The 27,775-nt window shown below is 39.9% G+C and overlaps 1 protein-coding gene across 3 annotated transcripts; it reads right to left on the bottom strand.

Annotated features, from left to right (window-relative positions):
- Window positions 1-327: 327 nt before the first annotated feature.
- Window positions 328-27,764, bottom strand: LOC117882745 (protein FAM122A-like). Of its 3 annotated transcripts, none has more exons than XM_034781489.1 (10): window positions 27,738-27,764; window positions 20,344-20,422; window positions 12,875-12,931; window positions 10,409-10,452; window positions 10,273-10,327; window positions 9,626-9,718; window positions 8,699-8,787; window positions 7,317-7,381; window positions 4,141-4,237; window positions 328-2,424 (listed from the first exon to the last, which is right to left on the bottom strand). In XM_034781489.1, exons 2-10 carry the CDS (start codon window positions 20,359-20,361, stop codon window positions 2,265-2,267), a joined length of 678 nt encoding a protein of 225 aa, XP_034637380.1. In that variant the 5' UTR covers window positions 20,362-20,422; window positions 27,738-27,764; the 3' UTR covers window positions 328-2,264. The 3 variants fall into 3 exon arrangements, with proteins under 3 accessions (XP_034637380.1, XP_034637381.1, XP_034637382.1); XM_034781490.1 differs by having other exon boundaries at window positions 7,317-7,378; XM_034781491.1 differs by lacking the exon at window positions 9,626-9,718.
- Window positions 27,765-27,775: the final 11 nt, after the last annotated feature.

The raw sequence follows: 27,775 nt of genomic DNA, 5'->3' as shown, positions 1-27,775 counted from the left end.
ACAGCATCACATGCATTTTACTTAATATCTAAATAAGTACAAGGAAGAGATTGCTTTTGTATCTCTTCAAATCACTAGAACCTAGTTTGTTTTTAAATATACTTAATTCTGTCAAGAACTTCCGGTCTGCTGTGTGGGAACGTTGCAGAAACTAGGATAAAGTGTTGTAGAATTTAGATCCAGCTTGCTAAGAAGAGGATGAAGCACTGATTGAAATAAGCACTTTGATTGAAGGAAACAAAACCATCAATGCTCCCCTGGTGAAAGTAACAAAAACATGGTTAAAATCCTGGACACTGCACGTTCCAGAAGAAACAACAGCTTTACTTATTTTTTCAGTTCTCTTTATTGGCACTTATTTGGAAAACCAGCATAAATATTTAATAGAGAAGAGACATGTTGACCCACACACAATACAACTACTGTAATTACCTTTCTGTTCATGCATCTTTTAAAAGGGTTGGCAATCAGATATTGAGGCCCATTCATGAAAAATGAGATAAGCAAGATAAAAATCTATAATTTTGCCCTTATCACAGAAGAATGAATGCACAGTAAGTCTTTGGCATATGGCTGAGATTATAAAATAAAGCCATGCTGTATTAAAGCAAGCAAGCAGATGTTATACACAATTTTGTCTGTCTGCCATTGGGAAAGGGAAGCATGAGTCTCAGAACTTTATGAAAACTGATCTGTGGAGTAAGGAAGCTCAGTTGACAGTTGCAATAATTTAGATAAACATGGAGAGTCAACAATAAACCATGTTCACAGTGTTTGAGCTAAGAGTGAGACCACCACATAGATCCCATATCTCCATATTATACAGGAGAAATAAGTCCTTAGTCCTCACTCATCCCAGGTTCTTCACATCTTCTGTTTCCTAACCTTGTATGCTGCTGCCCCGTCAAAGTTCTGCCTCTGTGAAACAGCCATATGACAAGGTAGAGAACTACCACCATATCTTGTTTTAGGAAAGGCTCACTACATTCAGTGCCCACCTTTAGCCCTGCATTACAGTTTTACTGTTTGGGAAGGAAAAGTTTTGCTTCATTATTAAGCTCTTGGAGGCTGGCAGACTCTTGCTTCTGTTTTGGGAGTCTTCTAGGTTTGCTAACATGGTGCTTCTGGACATACTAGCTTCTTTCAAATCCATTATAGGAATTCTCCAACATCTCTAAATTGATCAATTCTACACTTGTGATCAGTAATTTTTTAACTTTATAACATCAGAAATCTCTTTATGCTATGATACTGAGGAAGTGGAGGTCGCTTCTACTGGGTTGCTATTACTATACAGAAGAGATTAAAACATGGTATGTGGTCACGTAGCAGAGTTAAATGTTCATGGATTATCACTTCAGTCTGGACATACTCACTCAGAATACCTCCTTAAGGCTTCCTTTCTCTCCAATTAAACCAATTGTTAAGATTCTACTGCCTCTAATTTTCTTATCTGAAGCATTTAATTTAGGGATTTTAGCATTTCATGCACTGTCCCAACACACTATTAAAGTTCCTTCTGTGGGAAAACAGTGCTAGGAGAATGCCTATCTCTCTAGATAGTCACACAGGGGATAAAAAGGAAGCTGGTGATTTTGGCAGGCAATTTTTTCCATGTTAAGTCTGGATTTAGTCACACCAGCAATTATGATTACAAATAAAACGTAACATCCATTCTGGTTCTTTTCATCCAATCAGAACATAACATTGATTAGCAGCCGAACAAATTAGGACTTAGGCACCATTATATTTTGATACCCACATTTACATTTAAAAAAACAGCAAATGAAATACCCACAGCTTGTGGAGTAAAATTAATATTAATAAACTGATCAGTTGATTAGCTTGATAAAAAATGACAGAATCCAATAAAAGCTATCTGTTACCTAGATCAGCACCATTACAAACTGGTGACAACTGAAAAGATGTAGTTTAAAATGCCTTGTTTCTCCTTGTAGAATAATATATGTATTTGCAATTTATTATGCCAATCAAGAAGATCTATTGTAAGTCAAAACATGTATGCAGATATTCGCATATTAAAGAGAACGTTTGGAGTTTAAACACTAACTGTATTTAGTAAATGTCATACAAATCACTATAAACTTCCTCAAGGAACTATTATGGAAGTTTTCTAGAAATAAAGACATTTCTGGAAGTTCCTATGAGGAACAGGATCAGATAAACTCAGTCACACATTGCAGAACGTTGTCTTGTTGCTCTCCAGCTTGGCTGTTTACCCTCCAGCAGAGGAGTATAAAGTCTCAATTTGTGGGTAATTTAGCTGAAAAATCTATGGGCTTAAATTGAGATCTGGAATTGGAAAGTGAGGCTGGAGAATCTCTGGTGGTGACAACTTCAGCTGGTGAATCACAGGAAGAGCCAGCACTGCTTTGATTGCCATCAAGAGTACCTGAAGTCAGACTGAAAAAAAAGGGGAATGTAACAGGAGGATATGGAAAATACAAGAGCAGCATTTTTGGGGCAATGCGTTAATTTAAATAGGCTTATCATTCAACAACTTTAACATATATATGTGAAAAAACAAGCTTTAAAACACACACTTAACTGTCATTTAAAGTGACCTAACTATAGACTCTAATTTTACCTGATTTCCACTAAATAGGGTTTCATGGGACTAACTGCAGCTTGAATTCCAGGAAGGAATTTTACATTTTAAATGACATTAAACAGGTCATATGGAAAAATAACTGAAATATTGATTGCTTTAAGATATTAGGAACAGGTATATTGCTAATGCAAAGCAGTCTAATTTCCTCAAAGCAATCATCTGCATTTTAATTAACCAAAATGAGGAATTCTAATTCTTACTAAATTTCAGATGTTTAAAATTCTGGTTTTGATTAGCTATTAAAGTCACTTTAAAAGCAAATATTAGTCACCTTCAAACACAGTTTTATATTTCATATAAAAATACAAAAAAGTCTACAATAATTTTGCTCTCCAGACAAACCATAATATTTTGTCAAGTAGTTAATTCATTCAGCTGACTCAAAGAATTGCTTATACATTAGAAATGGTCAGCCAGTGGAACATATAGAAATAAAGAAATGACAAAGTTTGAAATGAATCATTCAGGGAACTCTATCATCATTTTTATCTTCTATTACAGGAATTCTTAGCATGGGTGCCCTGACAACACTACAACTGCCAGCAGACTCAGTGGCAATGGCAACTTATACCTCACAATATGTTGTATTAGTAAGACTCTATTTAACTTGCAATATTGCGGAAATTGCCGTTTCCGCACTATTCGGCTTCTACCGCAATTTTGACAGCTGGAGCTCAGTCCCGGGCAGCCGTCAGGGAGTCCCCTGGTGGCTGACAGCAAAAAATCATGGAAAAGACCTAATGTTCTTTATTATTGTAAATAATATGGTCGATTATTATTTTTCCTCAATTTTCTATGGCTTGTTCACAACGCAGCCACAATTTTTTTGACAATCAGCCCAAAATTCAAGTAGGTGCTTAGGTTAGGTATTAGGAAAAAAGGGCATTAAAACATATCTACTGATTACATGTTTTACAGTATATATCATAGCAAAATTATAACTATGTAGGGTTATTACTATTATTTTCTTCTCTAAAAGAACATTCAAAGCAAAAACCTTCACTCTTTCCTTTAAACCAGATGTTCAGTATAATTTGCTGCATAGTTCATTTTCTCTATCTTAGCACAGTCACAGTTCATATGCCAAGAAATCAGATTAGCATTCACCATACGTAACGAAGAGCAAGAGAGTATAAAAAAGTGACAATTTGCATTAATATGCAAAATTAAAAGGCAAATTATCTTAAAATCTGAAGCTATTTGCTCCAAAATAGCCAATCACTAGGGGTCTAATCTCCATACCTGCTTAACTACCATAAATGCTAAGCATATCAATACGAGAACAGAAGTCACTTATCTGTTTTTGAAGTCCTTAAATTATAGGCACTGGTACCCAAATATCCAATTTGTTTGCAATACTTATCTGGATATGCTGCAAAAATCCAAGGCTTATTATATATAACACTATTTGACTTCAAGCATGCCCACCCATGCCTGATGTCTAGAAAAAGAGACTGAACACACTGGAGCAGTTTCTGATGAAAGTTACAAGGCACAGTGATGCTTACCATGCACCAAGGTCTGTCAGATGTGAAACTTCAGGAGAAAGCATGCTAGTAGTTCCTTGAAAAAATCTCTTTGGCTCATCTTCAGTATCCATTTCACCTTTAACAAAACCATACAATCAGGTTCATATTATGCACTAACCGTTAAAATACAACTCTGTCCTGATTTAGAGGGATCATTAGCATAGCCACTTTAGATAAACTTCTATCTTAGATCTGACGCAGATGAACATAATAGATTGTGACACATTTATACACACTCTTAACATTCAGATGTTTTCCCCCTTCTCTAAAATGCATATTAATTTGAATTTTCCAAATACACCTCAAGAATGGGTGGGATACAAGTGCTTTACTATGCCACAGTAAAGACAGGAGGATCCGGGGAACTACAGGCCAGTCATCCCAGTCCCTGGAAAAATCACGGAGCAGGTCCTCAAGGAATCAATTCTGATGCACTTAGAGGAGAGGAAAGTGATCAGGAACAGTCAGCATGGATTCACCAAGGGCAAGTCATGCCTGACTAATCTAATTGCCTTCTATGATGAGATAACTGGCTCTGGGGATGAGGGGAAAGCGGTGGACATGTTATTCCTTGACTTTAGCAAAGCTTTTGATAGGTCTCCAACAGTATTCTTGCCAGCAAGTTAAAGAAGTATGGAATGGATGAATGGACTATAAGGTGGATAGAAAGCTGGCTAGATCGTCAGGCTCAACGGGTAGTGATCAATGGCTCCATGTCTAGTTGGCAGCCGGTATCAAGTGGAGTGCCCCAAGGGTCGGTCCTGGGGCTGGTTTTGTTCAATATCTTCATTAATGATTTGGAGGATGGCGTGGACTGCACCCTCAGCAAGTCTGCAGATGACACTAAACTGGGAGGAGTGGTAGATATGCTGGAGGGTAGGGATAGGATACAGAGGGACCTAGACAAATTAGAGGATTGGGCCAAAATAAATCTGGTGAGGTTCAACAAGGACAAGTGCCGTCGTAAGTGTAGGACTCTGAAGTATCCCATGCACTGCTACAGACTAGGGACTGAGCAGCTAACCGGCAGTTCTGCAGAGAAGGATCTAGGGGTTACAGTGGGCGAGAAGCTAGATATGAGTCGACAGTGTACCCTTGTTGCCAAGAAGGCTAACGGCATTTTGGGCTGTATAGGTAGGGGCATTGCGAGCAGATCGAGGGACGTGATCGTTCCCCTCTACTCGACATTGGTGAGGCCTCATCTGGAGTACTGTGTCCAGTTTTGGGCCCCACACTACAAGAAGGATGTGGAAAAATTGGAAAGAGTCCAGCGGAGGGCAACAAAAATGATTAGGGGGCTGGAGCACATGACTTATGAGGAGAGGCTGAGGGAACTGGGATTGTTTAGTCTGCAGAAGAGAAGAATGAGGGGAGATTTGATAACTGCTTTCAACTACCTGAAGGGGGGTTCCAAAGAGAATGGATCTAGACTGTTCTCAGTGGTACAAGATGACAGAACAAGGAGTAATGGTCTCAAGTTGCAGTGGGGAAGGTTTAGGTTGGATATTAGGAAAAACTTTTTCACTAGGGGGGTTGTGAAGCACTGGAATGGGTTACCTAGGCAGGTGGAGGAATCTTCTTCCTTAAAGGTTTTTAAGGTCAGGTTTGACAAAGCCCTGGCTGGGATGATTTAGTTGGGGATTGGTCCTGCTTTGAGCAGGGGTTGGACTAGATGACCTCCTGAGGTCCCTTCCAACCCTGATAGTCTGATATTAACCTAAATATAATGAAACACTAACCTCAAAGGATAACATTAGCAAAGAGACACAGACAATGACAATTTGAAATGCCCAGTGGATTAAAACTGTCAACACCATTAACAATTATTAATTTGAATGTTTAAGTACTACAGATACCGATATTAAAATATTTACCTACTTCTTAGTTTCATTAACTGAGTTATCAAGTGCTTTGAAAGTCAGTGAAAAAGCATCCTCCATTCAAATAATTCTTAAGTTATTGTATTGAGATGCTTTCAACACTCCCCAAAGTAATTTGTAAAACTCCCTCAATAACAATAATTTATTTTCGCATTGAAGTCCATTTTGAAATACGTGCAGTTCAAAGGGGCAGGGATAAATGAGAAGGGAAGGTCTCCCAGCAGCAACTTCCAATTGACAGATTCTCTCAGAGAGACAAAGATGCATCTCAAGAGTGTTTCACACACAACCCGGCCCACCACATTCCCTTCCTTCTATGGAACAATACAGCTTGGTTATCAGTACTTTAAACATGACTTAACGAGCCAAAATGTTACTGTTATGGAAGTGAAGGGTGAGAAAGCTTTTAAAAACAGATGCCATACAAGGACTGTTGAAATGGAGGCTAAGAGAAGCAAGTGTAGGGTACAGATTGAGGGACACCTTCCAAAACTTAAACAACTTCTAAATAAAATTACAAGATGATGTGGCTATGCTTTTTCTGGGCATCTGGATGTTGAATTTTGAGGCCTGTAGTGAATCAGAATGCAGAGGTTTGTGTACCTATAACAGGGCTCAAAAGAGAACTAGATAAGTTAATGAAGGATAGATCCATCAATGGCTATTAGCCAGGATGTGCCGGGATGCAAAATCATGCTCTAAAGTTTCCCTAGCCTCTGTTTGCCAGAAGCTGGGAATGGACGACAGGGAGTGGATCACTTGATGATTAACTGTTCTGTTCATTCCCTCTGAAGCACCTGGCATTGGCCACTTTGGGAAGACAGGATACTGGGCTAGATGGACCATTGATCTAACCCAGTATGGCCGTTCTTATGTTCAACCCCTGTATGGTTACCAAGAAAACTGTATGCTTGTGATTTTAACTCTACAGCATCTCTGTGCTTCAATTAGCTGGGACCTTTCTATAAATGAATGGAAGTGTACCAAGAATTCCTTAATTACTTTATATTAGAGAACCCATTTGTGCTTTACCAAATGTGTAATCTTGCATCAGTGGATGGGTAGTAGGACAGAGTGACCACTTTAATTATAGATTTATTGTAGAGTTAATTTTTCAACTATTGTACTTCAGCAGCCCAAACGCCCAGCCATTTCTTTATAGCCTACCTTTTGCTAAAACTCAATGGTTTCCTAGCAAGTATCAGTCCAAAACCAGGACTATCAAGAAAGCTGTATGAACTATTAAAAGTTAACAATTACAAACACATGCTGTACCTTTTCTTTTCATTGGCCCAAGAACACTTGGGCGAATGCAGTGAATAGGACTCTGACTTCTCCTGCTGAAAGAGTATAAATAGTATATTGGTAAATGATAACTGGCATAAATAGCACGGAAAACAACTACAAGTGAGGAACAAGCATATTCAGTGCAAGTTGCTCTGTTTAAGAGCAAACACCAACATAAAGGGAAGTAGGCAATAAGACTGGATAGCCCCAACAAAAAATATTTTAAAAAACAAACACAAGACATGACTGACCCTTAAAAATGTAACCGCAGAATACTATACCAGAAAGCCTGGTTCACATACTGAAGTCTTCAAAAAGCATTCCCAACATTTCCTCTAATACAGTCATCTATATGAGCAAGCAAGTTTCTCTACAATGTACTTTTAGCGCTTGCATCCAACTAAAACCCATGAACACACAAACCTGGTCCGGTTCTCCTACTCCTACTGAAGGTGGGTCCATGAGTAACTCAAAGTAAGCCACCCCTCTAAGTACAAATCTAGCAGGCTGCTGTCCTTTGAGTCTGAAGATTAGTAGCAGGACTAGTTAGATTCACCATCTGTTTGCATTATGTTGCTGGACAAAACACTGAGGGCCAAAATATTTTGTCTTGCACAGACTGGTGAAGACTATGAATGACCCAGGAATTTCAGGACAGAGAGACAGCCCTGGCCACTGGTAAAGTAAAATTAAAAATGCCCAAGGTCCCTGCAGTAACAGTCATTTCTGTCAGCAAAGAAGGTCACTTACAGCAACAGATTTGGCAGTTAAGACCCTTTTCACCTGTACTCAGAACCACACCCGCCACAGCCCACCAGTGACTTTCAGCACCCTGGCCACCCACAAAAGTTATCCTATTTCTGGCAACATTAAATTAAATTGAAGTGTGAGAAAGACAGTAATAAGAAACCTCTCTGACAGGCAACCTGTAACACCATGAGGCCATGATCTCTAATTGGGTCCTATAGATGCTATTATAATTTAAAAACTTAAATGTTTCCTCTTAATACTTTTTGCTAATCTACACAGGCTGATATTGTCCCAGTTTCAAAACCTGAGAATTAATTCATCATCTTTTGACAGAAGTTCATTCTACTCTGTATGTGATTATGTGCTAAACAAAACCTATTGAAAAATCAGGTACAGGCTGCATTGTAACCCAGCTTCCTGATGTCGGGAATATATATTTTGGTACTTTATAAACTCTAGAATTTAAGTTGTATGGATTCACTATGTGAGTTGGAGATCTGAGTCACCAAAAACATAGTTTAGATTTATTATGTTTAAGTTAAGTCCTAATATTTCAGATGCCTCAAGTGAACAATCCGTATTAACAGTATGCAGAGTCAATTTTACAGACTTGTACGTACTTTAAGAATCGTCTTGTTGGACTGGGGCTAGGGCTTGGAGGTAATCCACTGCTACTCACCAAACTTTGCAAAGACGGTGAGAAACATTGCTGAAATCAAAATATATTGCAATATTTAAATATAAACATCATGCTTCTTTCTTACTGCAGCAAACTAATCCAAATTCTCAACATACAGAGAACTAGAGGGACTTGAGGAACACAACTAGGGCCTTAATAAGAGAATTTTACCATATTAAAACAAGCATGTCATCATTCTTCTAAAATGCCTACCCGATCTATTTGACTGGGAAAGTATCACTTTTGGTTAAGTCTTGAAGAAAGTTCTAGAACAATTTAGACTGATTTCTCATGTACATACAGAGTGCATGCAAGTTGATAGTACACCTCTACCTCGAGACAACGCTGTTCTCAGGAGCCAAAAAATCTTACTGCGTCATAGGTGAAACCGCGTTATATCGAACTTGCTTTGATCCACGGAGTGCGCAGCTCCCCCCCGGAGCACTGCTTTACCGCGTTATATCCGAATTCGTGTTATATCAGGGTAGATGTGTATTATATTGATCAGAATATGTATGTATCTCTTTACCTTGGAACAAACCAACTGAGTTAGCTCCTAAAAAAATCCCACTTTCCCCCAAAGAAAGGCAGACAAAGAATATGGCTTTTATTTATCACCAATGTACCAACAATTTATCAATAAATATACCTACTGGATATTGACATTTATGAGATATTCTGTAGATAAATTCATGGGTTGTACAGCTATTAGCTTGCCTTTTTAATATTTTAGTTCCCTATCTGCAGTGAATGCCCATGCAGAAGTCAGGGATATGGGAAGTTTCATCCCTTGCTGATGTTAGTGATAAACAAAAATCTAACTATCGGTACTCATGAAGGAAGACCTCTATCACTTCATTTTTCTTACCTTCCCTATTCCTCTGGTGGGTGAAGGAGCTGGAGAAACTGGGACAAAGTCTATTTGCTTGGGAGAGGATGATTTCTCAAAATCACTGTCACTCTATAAGTATAACAGATCATGTAATTACAGCCAATTGCTTTAATGCAATATTTCATGGGCCAGGCTATACAATATTATTCAAAGCATTGCTTTGCTGTGGAATGGAATCACATGATGCAAGTCACCCTCACAAATGGCTACATGTAAGAATTTGTTACTATGACTACCTAGGAGACAAATTTCATACTTTTGAGGAAACAAAATAATGTTAAACATTATGTCCTAATATTAAAGTATCTATAAAACAGAAAGATATAGACATGACTAGAACTACCTTTTGACACATCAGGAAAAACTATGTCTCAATAGCTGTAGTGACAGCCATGTGTCATTGAGCTACTGGTGATTTCATACCTTATTAGTACAAAACTTGTTGTAAGGCAGCAATAAAAAGCGTATTACTAGACAGAAACAATTTGATGTTAAACAGCAAGCCTAATCGGTTTGATTTTCCTCTAAAAGAAATGTAAGATACTATGGGCAACAAAATGCAGCAATATGAGATGTTAGAACACTGCAGATAGAAACGCAAATCGAAAGCATAAACACATTACCAGACTCAAGCTTTCCTCCCAGGACTGGCTGATCTGCATTGCTGTTTGCACTTCCCTATAAAGAAGAACAAAAATGCATCGTCACTGGCCCAGAGACACAGAGTTTAGGTATTCTCATTTGCATACTAACACTCACCGTTCATGTACTGTTTCTCTGTTCATCAAATCCATTCCTTCTTCCTGAAAAATAATAATAGAACACAGACACAGTTAAGAGTTGGTTTATAGAGCTTTCTTTTGCTAAAATGAGACAGACAAACTCTTCCATCCAAATTGTGACCTGAAGAGGGAGTCTCACCTCATTCCATACACCATTAGCATACCCAGTGAGTGTGCAACTTGTGCAGAACAGAGCATTTTACTGATGGTTAGTGAATTGTTCCACATGATGGAATTTTTAATTGTTTCTTCTAAAAAACTAAGAAATTCTACAAAAAAAAAAACTTGTTAAAATGTATTAAGATAGCAAAACATGGCTTTTTTTTTTTAGGAAAAATAAATTGCACGCACAAACTTAATTCACTCCCTGTATGTATACATTACAATACTGTTTTTAAATACACAAGCATGTACCATTCCTCAGAACTCATTCAATGTATAGACTGGACGGTGTGCAGTGTAGGGTGACCAGATGTCCTGATTTCACAGGGACAGTCCTGATTTTTGGGTCTCTCTCTTATATAGGCTCCTATTACCCCCCCCCACCCCGTCCCGATTTTTCACATTTGCTGTCTGGTCACCCTAGTGCAGTGAAACATGGTAGGGATCCACTTATTGAACAGAGGAGGAATAAATATAGGTTAGATGATTCATCCACTGCTCGCTGGCATCCTAGGCATTAAATGATGCAGTCTATGTAATTGAAGACTATTAAGAAGTTTTTTTTTTAGGCACAAACGGACACTAAGTGCCTAACACCCATTAATGCCTTTGTCAATCTCCTCCTATAGTAACACATGTTTTCAAGGAGTGCAGCTTTAACTCTGACATATCCTGCTTTAACTTTAACCTATTTTTAATGGAGTATTTATGTGGAATAATTACTATGACTATGCAACAATATAGGCCTCAAATTCCAAAAAAAATCGGAAAGCTAGCAAACAGTTACTATACTACCTTCTAGCTAGATGTTTTAATAAAAATACAGTGTCAAATATGAAGTAACATATATTGTGCCTTCCCTGCACCTCCCTTCCAACCCATTTGTGTGTACATATTAACATTAGTCCTTTCCTATATTAAGAATAAAAGGAACTTTCCGTCTGACTTCTTGTCCTTGTTAAAGCTGGTAAATGAATAAATTACACAATCAAAACAAAACAGGCAGTGCATTTCTTCAGGATTACTATGGGTCTCAAGTGTTTGAGGCGGCAGGAAGCTGGAGACCAAGTACCTTCAACCACTTACAACATGTACCCTGGAAATATAACACCTGGAGAGTTAAATTGCTTTTACAAAATGAGAAAAATAAAACTCACAAGATTTACAAGCATTTGGAAATCACGTGTTTTCCAAAGTGAGACTTTAAAAGGCAGGCTATATATGGAACAGCTTTAACTAAACATTTATTTTAACAGCTTCAATCCCTATAATAGAGGTTCTATTATTAAAGGCTTCCTTCTAGGAATTTACATTTTATGATTCTTCCTCTTCTTCCAAAAGAAAACCAAGATAACTGTTTTTTGTATTAAATCTAACTGTACTTTGAAACAGGCTTGTATTCAAAACAGAAGTGCATTCTTACTTCACCATTTTAATGAACTTACTGCATTAATAGATTTGGGCAAGGTATAGTAACTAGGGTTGGGGTTTTTTTGTTTGTTTTTTTAAACAAAAGTGGACAACTCAGCACCACCAATGTTTCACAAGAAGGAAGATTAGGAAAGTGTGAAGGTGTGGGACTGTATACCATTATCCTGATATCCCTCAACTCCACATGAGCTTGTCAGCTTTGAAAGTCTCCAAGCTTAACATGCAGCAATCAGCAGCAGCCTTCTTACCTTGATGGACGCTGCACCCAACTGCTTCAGTGCTGAACATAGGTATATCTCCTGTCAGTTTCTCTGACCAATTAAATACAGCATGCCATGCTGTACTACACTAAACTTTTAGGTTTGCCCGATCACGGAGACTGAGATTTGAACACCACAGACTCCACTGAATATCATTTTATGGTTATGCACAATTCAATTGGGAGGAAGGCAGGCAGTCTATTTGAGCCCAGAAAAATGCCACTGACTAAGTTCTAGATTGCAAATGGGGCTGCAAGAGATAGGGACCACCAGCTTTCTATGTGGGGAGAAAGATGTCTGATGGCTAACCACTTTTATAAACGGGACAAAATCCTGGTTTCAGTATAATATGTTAGGACACATTCTATATTTTCTGTAAACATTTGTATCTCTCGAAACTGATTCAACCTGTGACTATTAAATGTACCTTGAAGTGACAGATTTTTGCTGAACACTCTTTACAGATCAACTGTTACTTCTGAGTGAAGTCATCAATGATCATGAGTAGGATACACCAGCTTGTGTAATGCCAATAAAGCAAGCTTTCTATGTCTTGTTATTTACAAAACAGAACTAGAATAATCTCTTACCTGTTTGATTTGATGAAGGCGGCTGCTAGGAATACGTACAGGAGATGATGGAATCAACTGGAAAACAAACACCATATAGCTGAAACATTTTTAAAAACTGCAAAATCAGGAAGGTTAGACACTACCTTTTCTCTAATATGTTATTTCATTCTCAAAAAGATAACAAATAGCCACTTCAATATCACCAAAATAGCATCTAACACACTTTGCATATGTTAAATGCAATACATTTTGCATACAATTATAAATGTATATTAGTTTTATAAGTGAGAGCACTAGACTATTTCATTATGAAATTGCTCTGTATGCTTAGAAATAACTCCTAATTATTAAAACAACAAGGAGTCTGGTGGCACCTTAAAGACTAACAGATTTATTTGGGCATAAGCTTTCGTGAGTAAAAACCTCACTTCTTCGGATGCATAGAGTGAAAGTTACAGATGCAGGCATTATATACTGACACATGGAGAGCAGGGAGTTACTTCGCAAGTGGAGAACCAGTGTTGACAGGGCCAATTCAATCAGGGTGGATGTAGTCCACTCCCAATAACAGATGAGGAGGTGTCAATTCCAGGAGAGGAAAAGCTGCTTCTGTAATGAGCCAGCCACTCCCAATCCCTATTCAAGCCCAGATTAATGGTGTTGAATTTGCAAATGAATTTTAGTTCTGCTGTTTCTCTTTGAAGTCTGTTTCTGAAGTTTTTTTGTTCAATGACAGTGACTTTTAAATCTGTAATAGAATGACCAGGGAGATTGAAGTGTTCACTTACTGGCTTGTGTATGTTACCATTCCTGATGTCCGATTTGTGTCCATTTATTCTTTTGCGGAGGGACTGTCCGGTTTGGCCAATGTACATGGCAGAGGGGCATTGCTGGCACATGATGGCATATATGACATTAGTGGATGTGCAGGTGAATGAGCCCCTGATGGTGTGGCTGATGTGGTTGGGTCCTCTGATGCTGTTACCAGAGTAGATATGGGGACAGAGTAGGCAACGAGGTTTGCTACAGGGATAGGTTCCTGGGTTGGTGTTTCTGTGGTGTGGTGTGTAGTTGCTGGTGAGTATTTGCTTCAGGTTGGGGGGTTGTCTGTAAGCGAGGACTGGCCTGCCTCCCAAGGTCTGTGAGAGTGAGGGATCATTTTCCAGGATAGGTTGTAGATCCTAATTATTGTGTGCCAACTTCCATCCCACTTCAGTCTCACACTACTAAATACGCTCACCTTCCATGAACTGTATTGGCAATACTGGCCACCCATCGCGGTTGCAACAGCACAATAGGTAAGGAAGCATAAGCACTTCCATCTTAAAGCTGTTGTAAGTTGCTCCTGATGCTAAAAATAAAAATTTATTGAGCAGAAGATTTCCAGGGCTGGTCTCTGCCTGCAGGTTAATATTTTTGACATAACAGAGAGATTCAGCCATTAAAGTGTAAGGAGAGTGAAAACATTTCTCAAGCTCTTCTGCCCTCAACAGCTCTACAGCTTAAAATGACAGAAAGTTAAAATAGGACAGTGAAATGGCCTCACTGAGTAGGAGTGAATTTGAGCATGCTGTTCAAGCATCTTCTCCCTTGCTGTTGCATAGAACAAATAAAAAAACAAAACCCATAAAATGATATCTATTAACAAGGAAAAATCTGAAGGCTCAAATACAAAGCCAATCTGGCAGACGCCCCTGGGACTCTAACTAGATTCTTTAGTTTTATACTTAACTTGACTGCTAGTTTGATAAAAATGATAATTTATGAACTCCTAGGCATTGAACCAACAACTTACTGTAGTTCATCAAAGAAAGCAAAACTTTCATAATGATTCTCAGCATAGACCATTCTCAAGTTGTAGGACAGGTCTTATTAAAACTTTTTAGTGGAATTTCTTAATACACCACTACATACTACAATTAGTTACAAGCAAATTTATTTTGAATCAATGATTGAGTCCTTCTCTTTCCCTTACCATTAACACATTTGAGTAATTTATGGTGCTCATGACTATCAGGGACCAGAAGCCTTAGGCATGAATCACACAGTTCTGCTAATGACCTATTTCTCTTGAACAAAGATCAATCTTGCCAAGTTGTGGCTTTGTAATGAGGATGAGCGTTAAAGAATGAGGCCTTCACCCCTGTAAGTATCTGTCATTCTTTCAGACTGCATGGAATCTGCCAGGTGAAAAGTAAAGGGAATCACAGAGCATAAATGACACGGACTTTCTAGTCATTAAACGTCACCCTGCAGATGATGGGCTTCCTCAGTTTTACATAAAACATGCCTTAAGTTTTCTACAAGTCCAAAGGCTGCGGATCAGCATTCAATCACCAGCCAGCTGTATCTTACTTAAATTAGTGCCATGGAGAATGCAAATTGATTCCCCTAGAAAGACAAGGTAAGCGAGAACATCAAGGAGTCTGGTGGCACCTTAAAGACTAAAAGATTTATTTGGGCATAAGCTTTCGTGGGTAAAAACCTCACTTCTTCAGATGTTTTTACCCACGAAAGCTTATGCCCAAATAAATCTGTTAGTCTTTAAGATGCCACCAGACTCCTTGATGTTTTTGTAGATACAGACTAACACGGCTACCCCCTGATACTTGAAGGTAAGTGAGGTAATATCTTTTATTAGATCAACTTCTGTTGGTCAGAGAGACAAGCTTTTGAGCCAGACACAGCTCTTCTTCAGAGATCCGCCTATTTTTTTTTTAGAGGTAGAAAAGTCACACAGATACTAGAACTTTTATGGTTTGCTTTATAAACTTGGACTGCCTACACTCAATCCAAGCAGCATGCGCTACTTGCTTGGGGAATGAGCATATTTAAGAGGTGGTCTCTCAGGACAATAAGCTGAATACAAGACCAACAAAACAGCCTGCTTACAACTAGTCCTGGAAGCAGGACTCAATCAACAAAGAACTAAAGGAAGGTAGCGTAATAAATGCCAATAAACATTTCCACAAAAGTATTAATGGTAATCTGGGTTACCACTTGCAACTCAAAGCTCCTGGCTGGTGAAAGACGCGAAATCCTGCTACTCACCTAGAACTTAAAACCACTGCTCAGTGCAACTGACTTTACAAATTATTGCCCAGCATCTAATTTTCATTTTCAAGTTAGCTGGTCACAGAAAACAGTTTCCAATTTCAACTGTCAACTCAGCACTCTGAACCACTGACTCTCAATCACATTTTAGTCCAGAGAACAGACCAGTGAGTCATGAGGAAACTCCAAGGTGAGGGCTCCAGAGGTGGAGGAACCAGTTTTCCATTATAATCCTTTGGGCTGAGTTTGAGAGGAATTAATGGATTCATGTCAGGGTGTCCTATTCACCCTGTGACCTTTTGATGTTCAGACAGCAATAGTATCAAATGTTAATGCTGAATTCAAGCATTGGGTAAACATCTTGGTCTTCTCTTTTCCGATGTATAGTGCTGGCTTACTCGTTTTATACATTGGCACTTAGAATTTATTTGGTTTGTTTTAAGAAAAAATTATTGAAAGAGATTAATAATAAATAAGAGTTCCTCTTGGACTTCAATACTACTGGATTTTCAAATAGCTACAACTGTGAAAGATTTTGTTCCATCTGCAGAGAGCCGCAAGACAACAGCTCATCTATCAGACTTGGACCTGGATAAGTGAAATATATTTTTGTGACCTCTCAACTTGAAACTCCTACGCAGAAATGTAGCTACTTGCCCTTAAAAAGTTCCAGCTGGTACAGAATACAAAAGTCCACCTGCTGAGCAACACAGGATGCCACAAGCATATCGGTTCAGTGCTCTATTTCACTGTCTCCCTACTGACCACTCCAGACTGAATTAAGAACTTGCAATTTATTATTTACAGTTAGAAACTATGAACAAACTCTGGTCCTAATAATCTGAACGAGCCCACTGAACATAACTCAGGGCTGTCGATGTAGTCATGGTTAGTATCTGGGAACTGCAGCCCAATGCCTGGTCTAAGAGTGTGTTTCACCCCAAGAGAGACGATGGCTTGTGGTCTGAGAGCTGGAGGTGGGTGCATGCAAAGAGGTCAGAGTGAGTTGCAGCTGCGTCACCCTAATTACACTGACATAATGCACTATGCTTCCCGGGGAGATGGAGTTATTATGTTGGTGTAGTAGGGCACTTATATCGGTGGGTGCAAGGCTGTAGTGTAGACACTGACATACTTAGGTCAAGCTGCCTTACGTTGAACTAACTCTGTAGTGTAGGCCAGGCCTAAGACGATGTCTACACAAGAAAAAAGCTGGGAATAGCTATTCTGCACTGGTTTCTTAGGGCAGTAGCACGTCTGGTGAAGACGCTCTATGCCGATAGGAGAGCACTCTCCCGTCAGCATAATTACTCCACCTCTGCAAGAGGCGGAAGTTATGTCGGCAGGAGAGCATATCCTGCTGACATAGCGCCAGTGTGGACTGTGCTTAGGTTGCTGTAACTTGCATTATTCAGGGGGGTGTCTTTTTCACACCCCGAGCGATGTAAATTACATTGATTCAAACGGTAGTGTAGACCTGCCCTTAGTACAAAATAAGAGCGTCGACATGGGAAAATGGTGTAGAATAGCTGTTGTGCTCTAAATTCACACCTTAGCTAATTCCCTGAATAGACAAGTCCTAAAGTGAACAAGGAGTTGCTTTAGGGTTCCCAACTCAATCTTTTAAGTAAGATGAAACACTTTAAGATATCAGTTACTGACAAAAGGCAGGTTGAGGGGAAGGGCGAAGGAAAGAGGAAACTTTAGCGAATGGGATTTATAGATTTTAGATGCCTTTTAAACTAATATATTTAAAATAAGGGGTAATATTAAAGATATATCTCCACTGACACAAATTAAACACTGGTAGTACGGACTTTTTGTCTTCTGATGAGCAGAATCAGCTGTGCATTACTGACAGCTAGTGACTTGCCCTAACATTAAAAAGGCCCAGTTAGTGGATCTGAATGGGGCTTGGAAAGACAGCATAGAATGTCATACTGTACATTCAAGTGTGCTCCACCATCAACTACAGAGACTGCATACATCTTAGCCAACTACCACAATTTCTGAGCTAGATTCCACCCAATTCCTACTGTGCCTGACCAGACTAGTAGAGCAGAATGAATGGGGGTGAGGCACTCCTAGTGTATGGTACTCTGAAGGTGTAAGGAAGGATGTAAGATCCCCAGCAATACCAGATGTGCATGACTGGAGAGAGGACTCTTCAGCTGAATTGGTGACCTGCTTTAGACCTCTTCTCTGGTCATGAAGTTGGGCTATTGGCCTTAATAAGGACTACCCTTTTCCTGCAAGGCCACTCTGCTCCCAGCCAGAGAAATGGGCTCTCAATCCAAAAAACAATTACGCGTTTCCTCGCCTTTAGCAGTTCTTTCTGGCAACTTGCATATACTCTCAATTATCATCTCTCCCTTTCCTGGGAAATATCCGTCTCTTACTAAGTAAGCAGATACCTCATTCTCTGGAATATTTTTACTGCTGCTGTTGGTATGGCGGTCCATTACTAACAGTTACTTTTCTTCGCGCCCCAACCTTATTTATATTGCCTGCTTCATCTTCATGTTTTGGGTCACTTGAGAGATCACCAATACCCTTTTCTAAACCATTGTAGATCTTATTTAAAAAAAAGTAACAAAATCAAAAAGGTAACTTCTATGAAGTACATGAAAGATCTTTAGTTCAGTTAATCTTCAGGAGAGATTAGGGAACTAGACCACCCCACTTGCTCCTCTTTGGCTTTGTATCCAGGTCAACTGAAAAAGAACCTTAGTGTTTCAAAACTGTTTTTCTTAAAGGGCTACTGCCCTCTTTGTAAGTGCTGACTCTTGCTGACCACTGTTTAAGTGAATCTCTTCAATACCAAAGGAAACCCAAGTGAACTGCTGGAAAGGAAAGCAATTTATTTTGGTCTGAAAGCAAGAATAGAAATTTAAGCCTAAAATTTAACTTCAAACAAATGCCCAAATAGAAGGATTTCTGACTAAATGTTTCCTCAACCATAATTACAGTGTTACTGGCACTATATCATGTTTTGTTTCTTAAGCAGCAAGCACATGGCTTTTATGTTGTGCTCATCTGTTGAGGCCTTTAAATAAAGGATCTCAAAACTACTACAAAAACAAATGCCCTTCAAACCAGTTGTTTGGCCTAGTTTTGAAATGGAATTTTAGCTTTTTGGAGGGTGAAGAGGCTGTATGGAAGGGATGGACAGGAATTAAAAGTTATCTCCACTTAAAGTAACCCAAATAGCAATCAATCAATCATCAAGTTAGCATATGTCTAAGCATCTTGTATACTGTATGTAAGAAAAAGATAAACTGACATTAACACAAGATACTCCATCCATCCAGTACATTAGTTGTGCATTGTATGCAATCGACATGTTACTGCACTTATGCCAGTTTCTTAAAGTTAGAAAACATTTTAAGAGAAATGTAACAGTTTTCGGTTAAATTTTATATTTTTTTAAATCTACGCAAAAATTCCACTTGGTTAAAAAAAATGAGAACTGTTTTTCCGCCCCATGTCCCCCAGAAATGTATCAATTTATGTATCTGTGGTTCTTTCAATATGGTCAAGAAATCCTTTGAAAATATGCCTGCACTGACTCCAAATTACTACTGGATCAGTCCAGACTACCTTTTGACCATAACTCAGACTATAATGATTTACTTAAAAGAAACAATATTTTAAAATAGAAGTTGCATCTTCTTTGGGTTCATAAATAAGTACTGTGCTAAATTTTGAGGCAGACATTTACTAACAAAGTCATTTAAGTTTACGAAATTGTTATAGTGGAAATTTTTTAATTAAGGTTGGATGGTTTTCTAAGATATATACTCTAGTTCAAACAGGCATTAATTCAGTGAAGTCCTATGGCCTATGTTTTACCGGAGGTCAGCTAAATGATCATAACAGTCTTTTCCGGCTTATAATTTACGATGCAATATAAATGTAAAATCAGTGGATTTATTTAAAAACAAACATTCAAAGCAGAGATTATTGAGACCTAGAAATAACTGACTGGTACTTCTGAATATACCAATTCTCTTTCCAAATTGGTCTTCTTATCCAATTTTATATCATCTGCTTAAATAAGTTATGAACTAGGTTGTCTTCAGAATGACACAAATATGTGTTCTAAAGCCAGATAATCTTTAAAAAGAATTTCACCACAGCTGCAAAATACACCTCTACCTCGATATAACACGACTCGATATAACACGAATTCGGATATAACACGGTAAAGCAGCACTCTAGGGGGATGGGGCTGCGCGCTCCAGTGGATCAAAGCAAGTTCAATATAACGCGGTTTCACCTATAATGTGGTAAGATTTTTTGGCTCCTGAGGACAGTGTTATATCGAGGTAGAAGGGTATGTAGTGTTAATATTCAATTTACACCCTTCTCTTTAATCCTGTTTAGACCCAAATAACAAGTGGGCAACATGTTTGCGCTAAGCATTTTCTTACCAGACTATGACGATTCATCACTGTTGTACTGTTTCTGCGGGTTCGCAAAATGTTGGCCTGGAACACCTGTGAATTATCACTGTGAAAAGAAACACTTGTCAAATTCAAGAGCCATTTCCCTCTCCTTCACCTCCTAAAAAAAGCCTCAATATAAGCTATGTAAGTGTGTGCTTTCATCCTCTCTTAACCCAAAGTCAAAAACTCAAGTCTCTCTCCCCAAAACAAGTTCCAAGTACCCCATTTAATGACATTAATCATGCTGAGTCCTCACTAGAGTGGCTGCAAACTTTTTATGGAGATGTGTCTTCTATGGAAATGTATGATTTTAGAGTGTAGCTCTCTATACGCAGTCCTTAGCACCAAACACAAATCATTCACTAGAATTTGAGAGTACGCATAATCAATAGATGGACTGATGCAAGCCTCAATACTAGTGGTATCAAAGACAAATCACACTGCAGGTCAGAAGTTTGTTTCTGGGAGCACCTTATAAGTTACAACCCCTCTTCACCAAGGTGCTGATACAGTACTCAAAATGTTAAATTAAGCACTCAGTATATCCATTTAGAAAGTCCTAATTATTTTTTGAAGTGGTACCTTGGTAAAGATGAAGAGGAGGTTACTTATCTGTAACTGGACATTCTTCGATATGTGTGGTCCCCATCTGTATTTCAGTGTGGGTTGTGTGCGCGTACCATGTGCCCAGAGCCGGACAATCTGAAAGTAGTGTCCACTGGTCCACGAACGCGCCCTGGATCACCTCATGCCTCTGACCAAGGGGATAAAGAGAGGGGGAACTCTCCAGTTCCTTCCCTATCATGAATCATAGGCAATCCAAAGCAGAGGAGGGCGAGTAGTGGAATACAGATAGGGACCACATATCTCAAAGAACATGTAAGAAACCTCTTCTTCTTCAAGTGATGGTCCCTATTGTTTTCCACTGTGGGTGATTAACAAGCTGTAATAAGAAGGAGAAGGGTGCAAGGATGTAGACCACGGGTTCTCAAACTTTTTTTCACTGGGCCCCCACTTTGAAAATATTTCAGACAAAGGCACTGAAGCCTTTCAAAAAGCGTAAAGTAGGGTGACCATATTTCAAGTTCCCAAATAGAGGACACTGCTGGAGGGAGGCGGAACTGGAGGGGGGGAGGTACAGCAATACCATACTCTGCCATCCTTCCTTCTACGCTGCTGCTGGGGTGGGACTGCCTTTGGAGCTGGGCACCCGGCCAGCAGTCGCCACTCTCTGGCCTCCCAGCTCTGAAGGCAGCGCCTCCGCCAGCAGCTGTGCAGAAGTAAAGGTGACAACACCATACCATCTAGTGACCCCTCCACAATAGCCTGGAGACCCCTTTTTGGGTCAGGACCCCCAGTTTGAGAAACACCGATGTAGACATTGGGGCTGAGCAAAGGAGCCATCAGCAGAAGAGTCCTGGACTAAGGCCCAGTATGTCTCAAAGGTGTGAACGGAGCCCTACCTGGCTGCTTTACAAGAAGGGATACCTCCTGAAGCAATGCCATAGTTGCTGCTTGTGCTCTCATGGAATGAGCTCTTATTCCATGGGGAGCAGGGAAGGTTTGATAGTTGATAACAGTAGAATGTAGACAGAGATCCATTTGGAGATCCTCTGAGTGGAGATTGCTTGTCCCAATTCTTTCTGTTATAGTGATGAATAGTCTCTGGGACTTCCTGATTGGGCTTGTTTTGTGTAGGTAAACGGCCAAGGCCCACTAGACATCAAGGGCATGGAGTCTCTGTTCTTCTAAGGAAGCATGCAGTTTAGGGAAGAATACAGGTACGTGGATTGATAGGTTCAATGAAATTCAGAAACAATTCTGGGCTGAATGTGGGGTATAAACATAACAAAACCTTATCATTATGGAACACAGTGTCAACAGGAGCCACCATCATCATTCCAAGCTCATCAATCCTTTTGGCTGAGGTGATGGCTACAAGGAATGCAACCTTCATGGAGAGAAGGGACATGGAGCAGGAAGATAGGGGCTCAAAAGTGTGGCCTTGTGAGTCCTGAGCGAACAAGATTCAAGTCCCACTGAGGAATAGGCTTATGAACAGGTGAAAAGGTTCTGATTAGGCCTTTCCAAAATCTGGTGGTCAGAGGGTGAGTGAGGACAGAGTAACCATGCGAAGGAAGATGATATACATTAATCACTGCCAGGAGGACTCAGAAGGAGCTAATGGATAGGTCTGATGCCTTTAGAGAAAGCATACAGACTAAAATGAGAGGAATATCTGCATTTTCTGGAAGAATGTTCTTTTGATGTGCCCAAGAAGGAAAACATTTCCACTAAGGCCAGGTCTACACTACAGACCTATATCGGTATAACCATATCGCTCAGGAGTGTGAAAAATTCACACCACAATTATGTAGTTATACTGACCTAACCCCCCGTGTAGACAGCACTATATTGACAAGAGAGCTTCTCCCACCGACATAATCTACCTCCCCAAGAGGCAGTAGCAAACTACGTTGAGGGGAGAAGCTCTCCAGTTGGCATAGGAGCATCTTCATTAAAGTGTTGTAGTGCTGTATGTGAAGACAAGCCCTTAGCCAGGTAAAACCACCTAGTGGACTCCTTCCTACTGTTAGAAAGTATGTCTCATACGGCTGTGCAACATGAGCATTCTAAGGAGGATCATGCAAAAACCAAGCCCTGAGGTAAAGTGAACATGGATTGGTGTGTTTGATCTTGCCATTTCTCTGGGTCAGTAGCTCGGGAAATGTTGGGAGATGATCAGTGCTCAGGATGACATGCACAGGAGATTCAGGACACTAAACTGTCTGAGCCAATAGGGGGAGATCAGGATAAACCATGCCTTGTCCTGATGGTAGGCATGGTAGTGGAGGGAATGCGTAGTTCAGGTGATCTGACCAAGGAAAAAGTATAGTGTTGCCTTGAGAGTGGTGACTTAGGGCTCGTCTGGAACAGTATTTGATGCATTTTCTGTTTGTTATGAAGGTGAACAGATCCCTGGATCGGATGCCCCATAGATCAAAGACATTGTGCAGTACTGAGTTGTGGAGTTCCCACTCATGGTCGACTGCAAAATGTCTGCTGAGAAAGTGTGCGAGCATATTTCATTTTCATGGGGTACCAGCAACTCCAAGCTAAACATGGAGTTTTGTCCCAAGCTGGTGTAAGTCTTTTGGGAGATGGAGGATATATAGGGTAAGGAAACAAAGTCTCCTTGGATGGATCAGTCTCCTGATAAGGAGAAAGCTGAGTTCTGTTCCAGAGGTGGTACCATCAGTGCTACTGAAGGAAAGCTGTACCTCAGGGAAGGAGAGGGTGATAAACTTCTCCGAGTGGTCGACTCCCCCGGTGGTGTTATGACATCTCTGGAAAGAAACGGACCCAATGGAGGGGATTCCAGATCCGGGGGAGCGAAGATGTTCTGTGGAGCAGCATGGGACCCAGGTCTCTCCAGTGTGAGAGGAGTTGTCTCTGCCCAGATCATTGTAGCTTGAGAGGGTGCTATCAAAGATGGCGCCATTGGTAGGCAGTGAGTGGTCTTCATCAGTGCCAACGGATCCCGAGGTTTGGGAGGTGCCAAGAATGACGGTACCTACAGATCCCATTTTGGTACTGATAGAGCCCAATATTTATGGGCTTTCTTGTCAAGCCTCTGGGACTTAGCATGTCCTAAGTCCTCTTGGGATGAGGTGCCAGGCTTGCTCGGAGTTGACTCCAACTTCTTCTAAATGGATTTTGAGGAAGACTTAATCTCATGCATATGAGAGTCCCTCCTGGGTTCCTGAGAAGATCTCGCCAGGGGTTCTGTAGAAGTAGATTATCTGGCACCAGTGTTGGAGGCTCACTCCTTGCCAAGTCAGGGCAATGCGTGTGTGTGGGGGTGTGGGTGGGTCCCAGCCTCAGGCCTTTTTCCATGAGGTGTTTTTGAATGGAGAGTTCCTGCCCTTCTCAAATATGGCTGGGGAATGATTGGCAGATACTGCACCTCACTGTGATGTGTGCTTCCCCGGGGCAGTACACAGTGCTGGTGGTCATCATTGACTGAGAAGGATCGTGGGCAGGAAGTGCAGAGTTTGAAGCCAGAGTCCTGGGCATAGTCTAGTACCAGCATGGGGCAGGGGGATGTGACCGGAGGGAGTGTTCCCCCAACAATTAATCGAGCACAAAAACTATGAAAACACTAAAACTATAAACTGTACAAGATGCTAAAAACTATTTACAAATCTAAATCTTATCTTAAGGGATGAAGCCGAAGCTAAGGACACAGAGAAGTTCCAATATGGACCATGCAGCAGTGAGAAGGAACTGGAGAGGCAGTCAGTCTGCCTCGCCTTTTATCACCTTGGTCAGAGTCATGAGGTGAGCCAGGGCACATGCACAGACCAACAGACATGACTTTCAAATTCTCCAGCTCCGGGTGCATGGAACACATGCATAACCCACAGTGGAATACAATAGGGACCATCACTCGAAGAAAGGGCAGATTCATTTAAGATTAGTGGACTAGATTACTTCATGCAAAGTGCTCTATTTTTAGTATACTCTAGTAGCAAGTTTTTTTTGCCATTCCCTACATTCCTGATCACCAAAACTTTGCACTTTATGAATAAGCAGACTGTAGGAAATGAACAAATGTTTACAGTAATTAATACTATAGTTAAAGCCCAGTCCTGCAATCTGGTCAACATGCTCACAAACAGCCCCATTGACTTCTGAATGTGTCAACCTGATTGTGACATTTGTATCGAAGTGCAAAAAGTCACCCACTTTATATTTTGCTATCTTAACTCATTTCTGATCTCAAACGGAAGCTTTTTGTTTTTAAAAATACAAGCTGGACAGTGGCATTAGCTTGTTCTCCAAGGTGGGAACTGAGCTCTAGTTAAGTAAAGAAATTTTCAGAAGCTGAAACTCTCACAGTTCAAAATGCTTGTTGTATCTGTTAGACAAAAAGAACTTTAGAATATTTTTAGTTTGTTCAGTCATACGATCAGGTGTCCTTTAAAAAATCGTCAAGGTTTAAGATTCAAACAGGGATCGTGCCATATTGATAAATGTAATAATCTAAATGTTAGATGATGACAACTATTCCAATTGTAGTAAACATACAAAACAAGAATTTTATGGCATTACAATGTACACACCCATTTGTTTTTCAATAACTCTTAATGACATTATGTTGGAAATTAATATAAGATAAAGCTACTAAATAAGGCTTTCCATTTTGCAGGAAAAAGCTAATATCAACTTCTTCACAGAAGCTATTTCAGAAACTTTACATTCTTCATTAGGAATTCAGTGCAGCCCTTTTCACCAAAATTATACCCCATCTCTATTTGCCCATATTTACAATCGCAGTTCTTGAGGCAATCATGAAGAAAACCCTCTCAGCTGTTCCTCTTGCAGGTGCCAATTAGTTATCATCCGATATAGGAAGTGGGTCAGGGAGAAGTTGAAAGGGGCTCTGACCCAAAATTCAGAGATGAGCTTTTTCCTCAGCTGAGATTAGTAGGGAAGAAATATCTATGGCATCTAATTTATAGGTAGACAGACAGCTGTCATAGACAATACATCCTAGATTTTTAGGAATGGAACCAAAACCCAGAGAAAAACAGTTAAGGGGCCATGAAGGGCCTGAAGAGTGGCCACGGTTAGACAATTCTAACTACTTCTCTTTTACTGACTGTTTCTTTAAAATTTAAATGCTAATCAGAAGACTAGACACAAAGGCCCTGATCTGCAAACTGTTCTGCACACACAGCAGCACTGGTCAAAGCTCAGAATTTCCCTTTCATGGGAAACACTTTGAAAACTAGTAAGAGTCAAACTCTTACTAAATGCTCTGCTATTCACTTAACATTAATGACAACTGGGGATAAAAAAAAGCACAAAATTCTCTACTGTTCTTTTTAAACCAGTAATAGTAACTTTAGTCCCTAAGAGTAGAAAGATTTACACCATTCACTGGGCTAGCCATCTACTAATAGCTTTCTTATAAATCTCATGTTTATAATCTACAAAATGAATTTAGAAAAAATACTAAAGATACATGTACAAGGCTACATTTTAAGCAGTCTACCGTCTACAATATAGTTCCTGAATCTCTCACGATAGTGTTCCATTTGCCAACACAAGCTACAATTGTCCAAAATAAAATTGTTACCACCCACAACTATCCTCATCTTTAATACAGAAGAGTGAACCCCTAAAGGCTAAAAGGCCCAATAAGTAATGTTCCCTCATGATTTGACTAAACTCTTCTCAGATAATTTATTATTCTAACGTTTGTATAGTGCCTTGCATCATGAAGGATCTTAAGAGTGCTTACAATCTTAAACTGAAACACAAATAATAGTGATTACTATTTCATCCACTGCTGAAATGTCACCCCCACCTCTGCAGGTGAATGCAACAGCTGTTTTAACTCCACATAGCACCACTACAAAATAGTTTAGAATAAGAAGTGAAAAATACAGTGTCTAATTGAAACGTCAGGGAAAATTTAGTCAGGCAAATTCTAACTAGCTACCTACATATTTCCAAAGATACAAGGGCCAAAATAGTGGACAAGGTCTCAATTTTACATCTTATCCAAAAGAGAACAGAGCACCAGATACCACTCCGAAGGATTAGTAGCAATCTACAGTTTGATATGGAAAAAACATACCAAATCATACTACTACTTTCTGAAGCAACAGCATATCTCATCCAAATATTAATTAACTCTGCTTAGCTACTGAGATGCAACTGGATACAAAACATGCTTCTGTTTTAAATATGAGAGAGACTGTACTCCACTACATTTTATAGAAACTAATAGCTCAGTGGTTTGAGCACTGGCTTGCTAAACCCAGGGTTGTGAGTTCAATCCTTGAGGGGGCCATTTAGGGAACTGGGGTTTAAAAAAACCCAAACAAACAGTCTGGGGATTTGTCCTACTTTGAGCAGCGGGTTTGGACTAGATGATCTCCTGAGGTCCCTCCCAACCCTGATATTCTATGATTCTAAGTTGCTGTTGCCTCAGAAGCAACAAAATCTTAGTATGGCAGTGTGCAGATACCTTGACATAAGGCCCAGTTACATTAGCTCAGGTGGGAAATTGCACATTAAATCCAGTCCGGGAATCCCCTGAGGATAGGTCAGCCAGTTGGCTCTTTCCATCTCTGGCTCTCACAGAAAAACTAAGTTGCTGATGATGCAGTGGGCATATGCTCCTGATCCCTGGGGAATGGTTATGTATTTGAAAACCTAGGTGTCAGTGAGAAGTGCATTAAAACACATTCCGAGGGGAGGGAGGGTTTTAAACTTTCATCAGGAAAATCAAATCCTGAATTTAACCTGAACAACTGTGATCAAATATCAAAAGTGAGCTTGCTCCCAACAGCCACGGGTCTCACCTCAGCCCGTGGATGAGGGGATATGGGGGGGGGGGGGG

Source organism: Trachemys scripta, chromosome 9 (genome assembly GCF_013100865.1).
Source record: "Trachemys scripta elegans isolate TJP31775 chromosome 9, CAS_Tse_1.0, whole genome shotgun sequence".
NCBI classification, from domain to species: domain Eukaryota; kingdom Metazoa; phylum Chordata; order Testudines; family Emydidae; genus Trachemys; species Trachemys scripta.
The sequence above is the reverse complement of the archived record's forward strand: the minus strand, read 5'-3'. Positions and strand labels throughout refer to the sequence as shown.

What these genes read in the sequence shown, in the direction of transcription:
- LOC117882745 (XM_034781489.1), bottom strand. An exon ending in AGAGAAACAGTACATGAACG is followed by an intron (nt 10,328 to 10,408) that starts GTGAGTGTTAGT and finishes TCTTCTTTATAG; the next exon opens with GGAAGTGCAAACAGCAATGC. An exon ending in CCACCAGAGGAATAGGGAAG is followed by an intron (nt 8,788 to 9,625) that starts GTAAGAAAAATG and finishes TTTTGATTTCAG; the next exon opens with CAATGTTTCTCACCGTCTTT.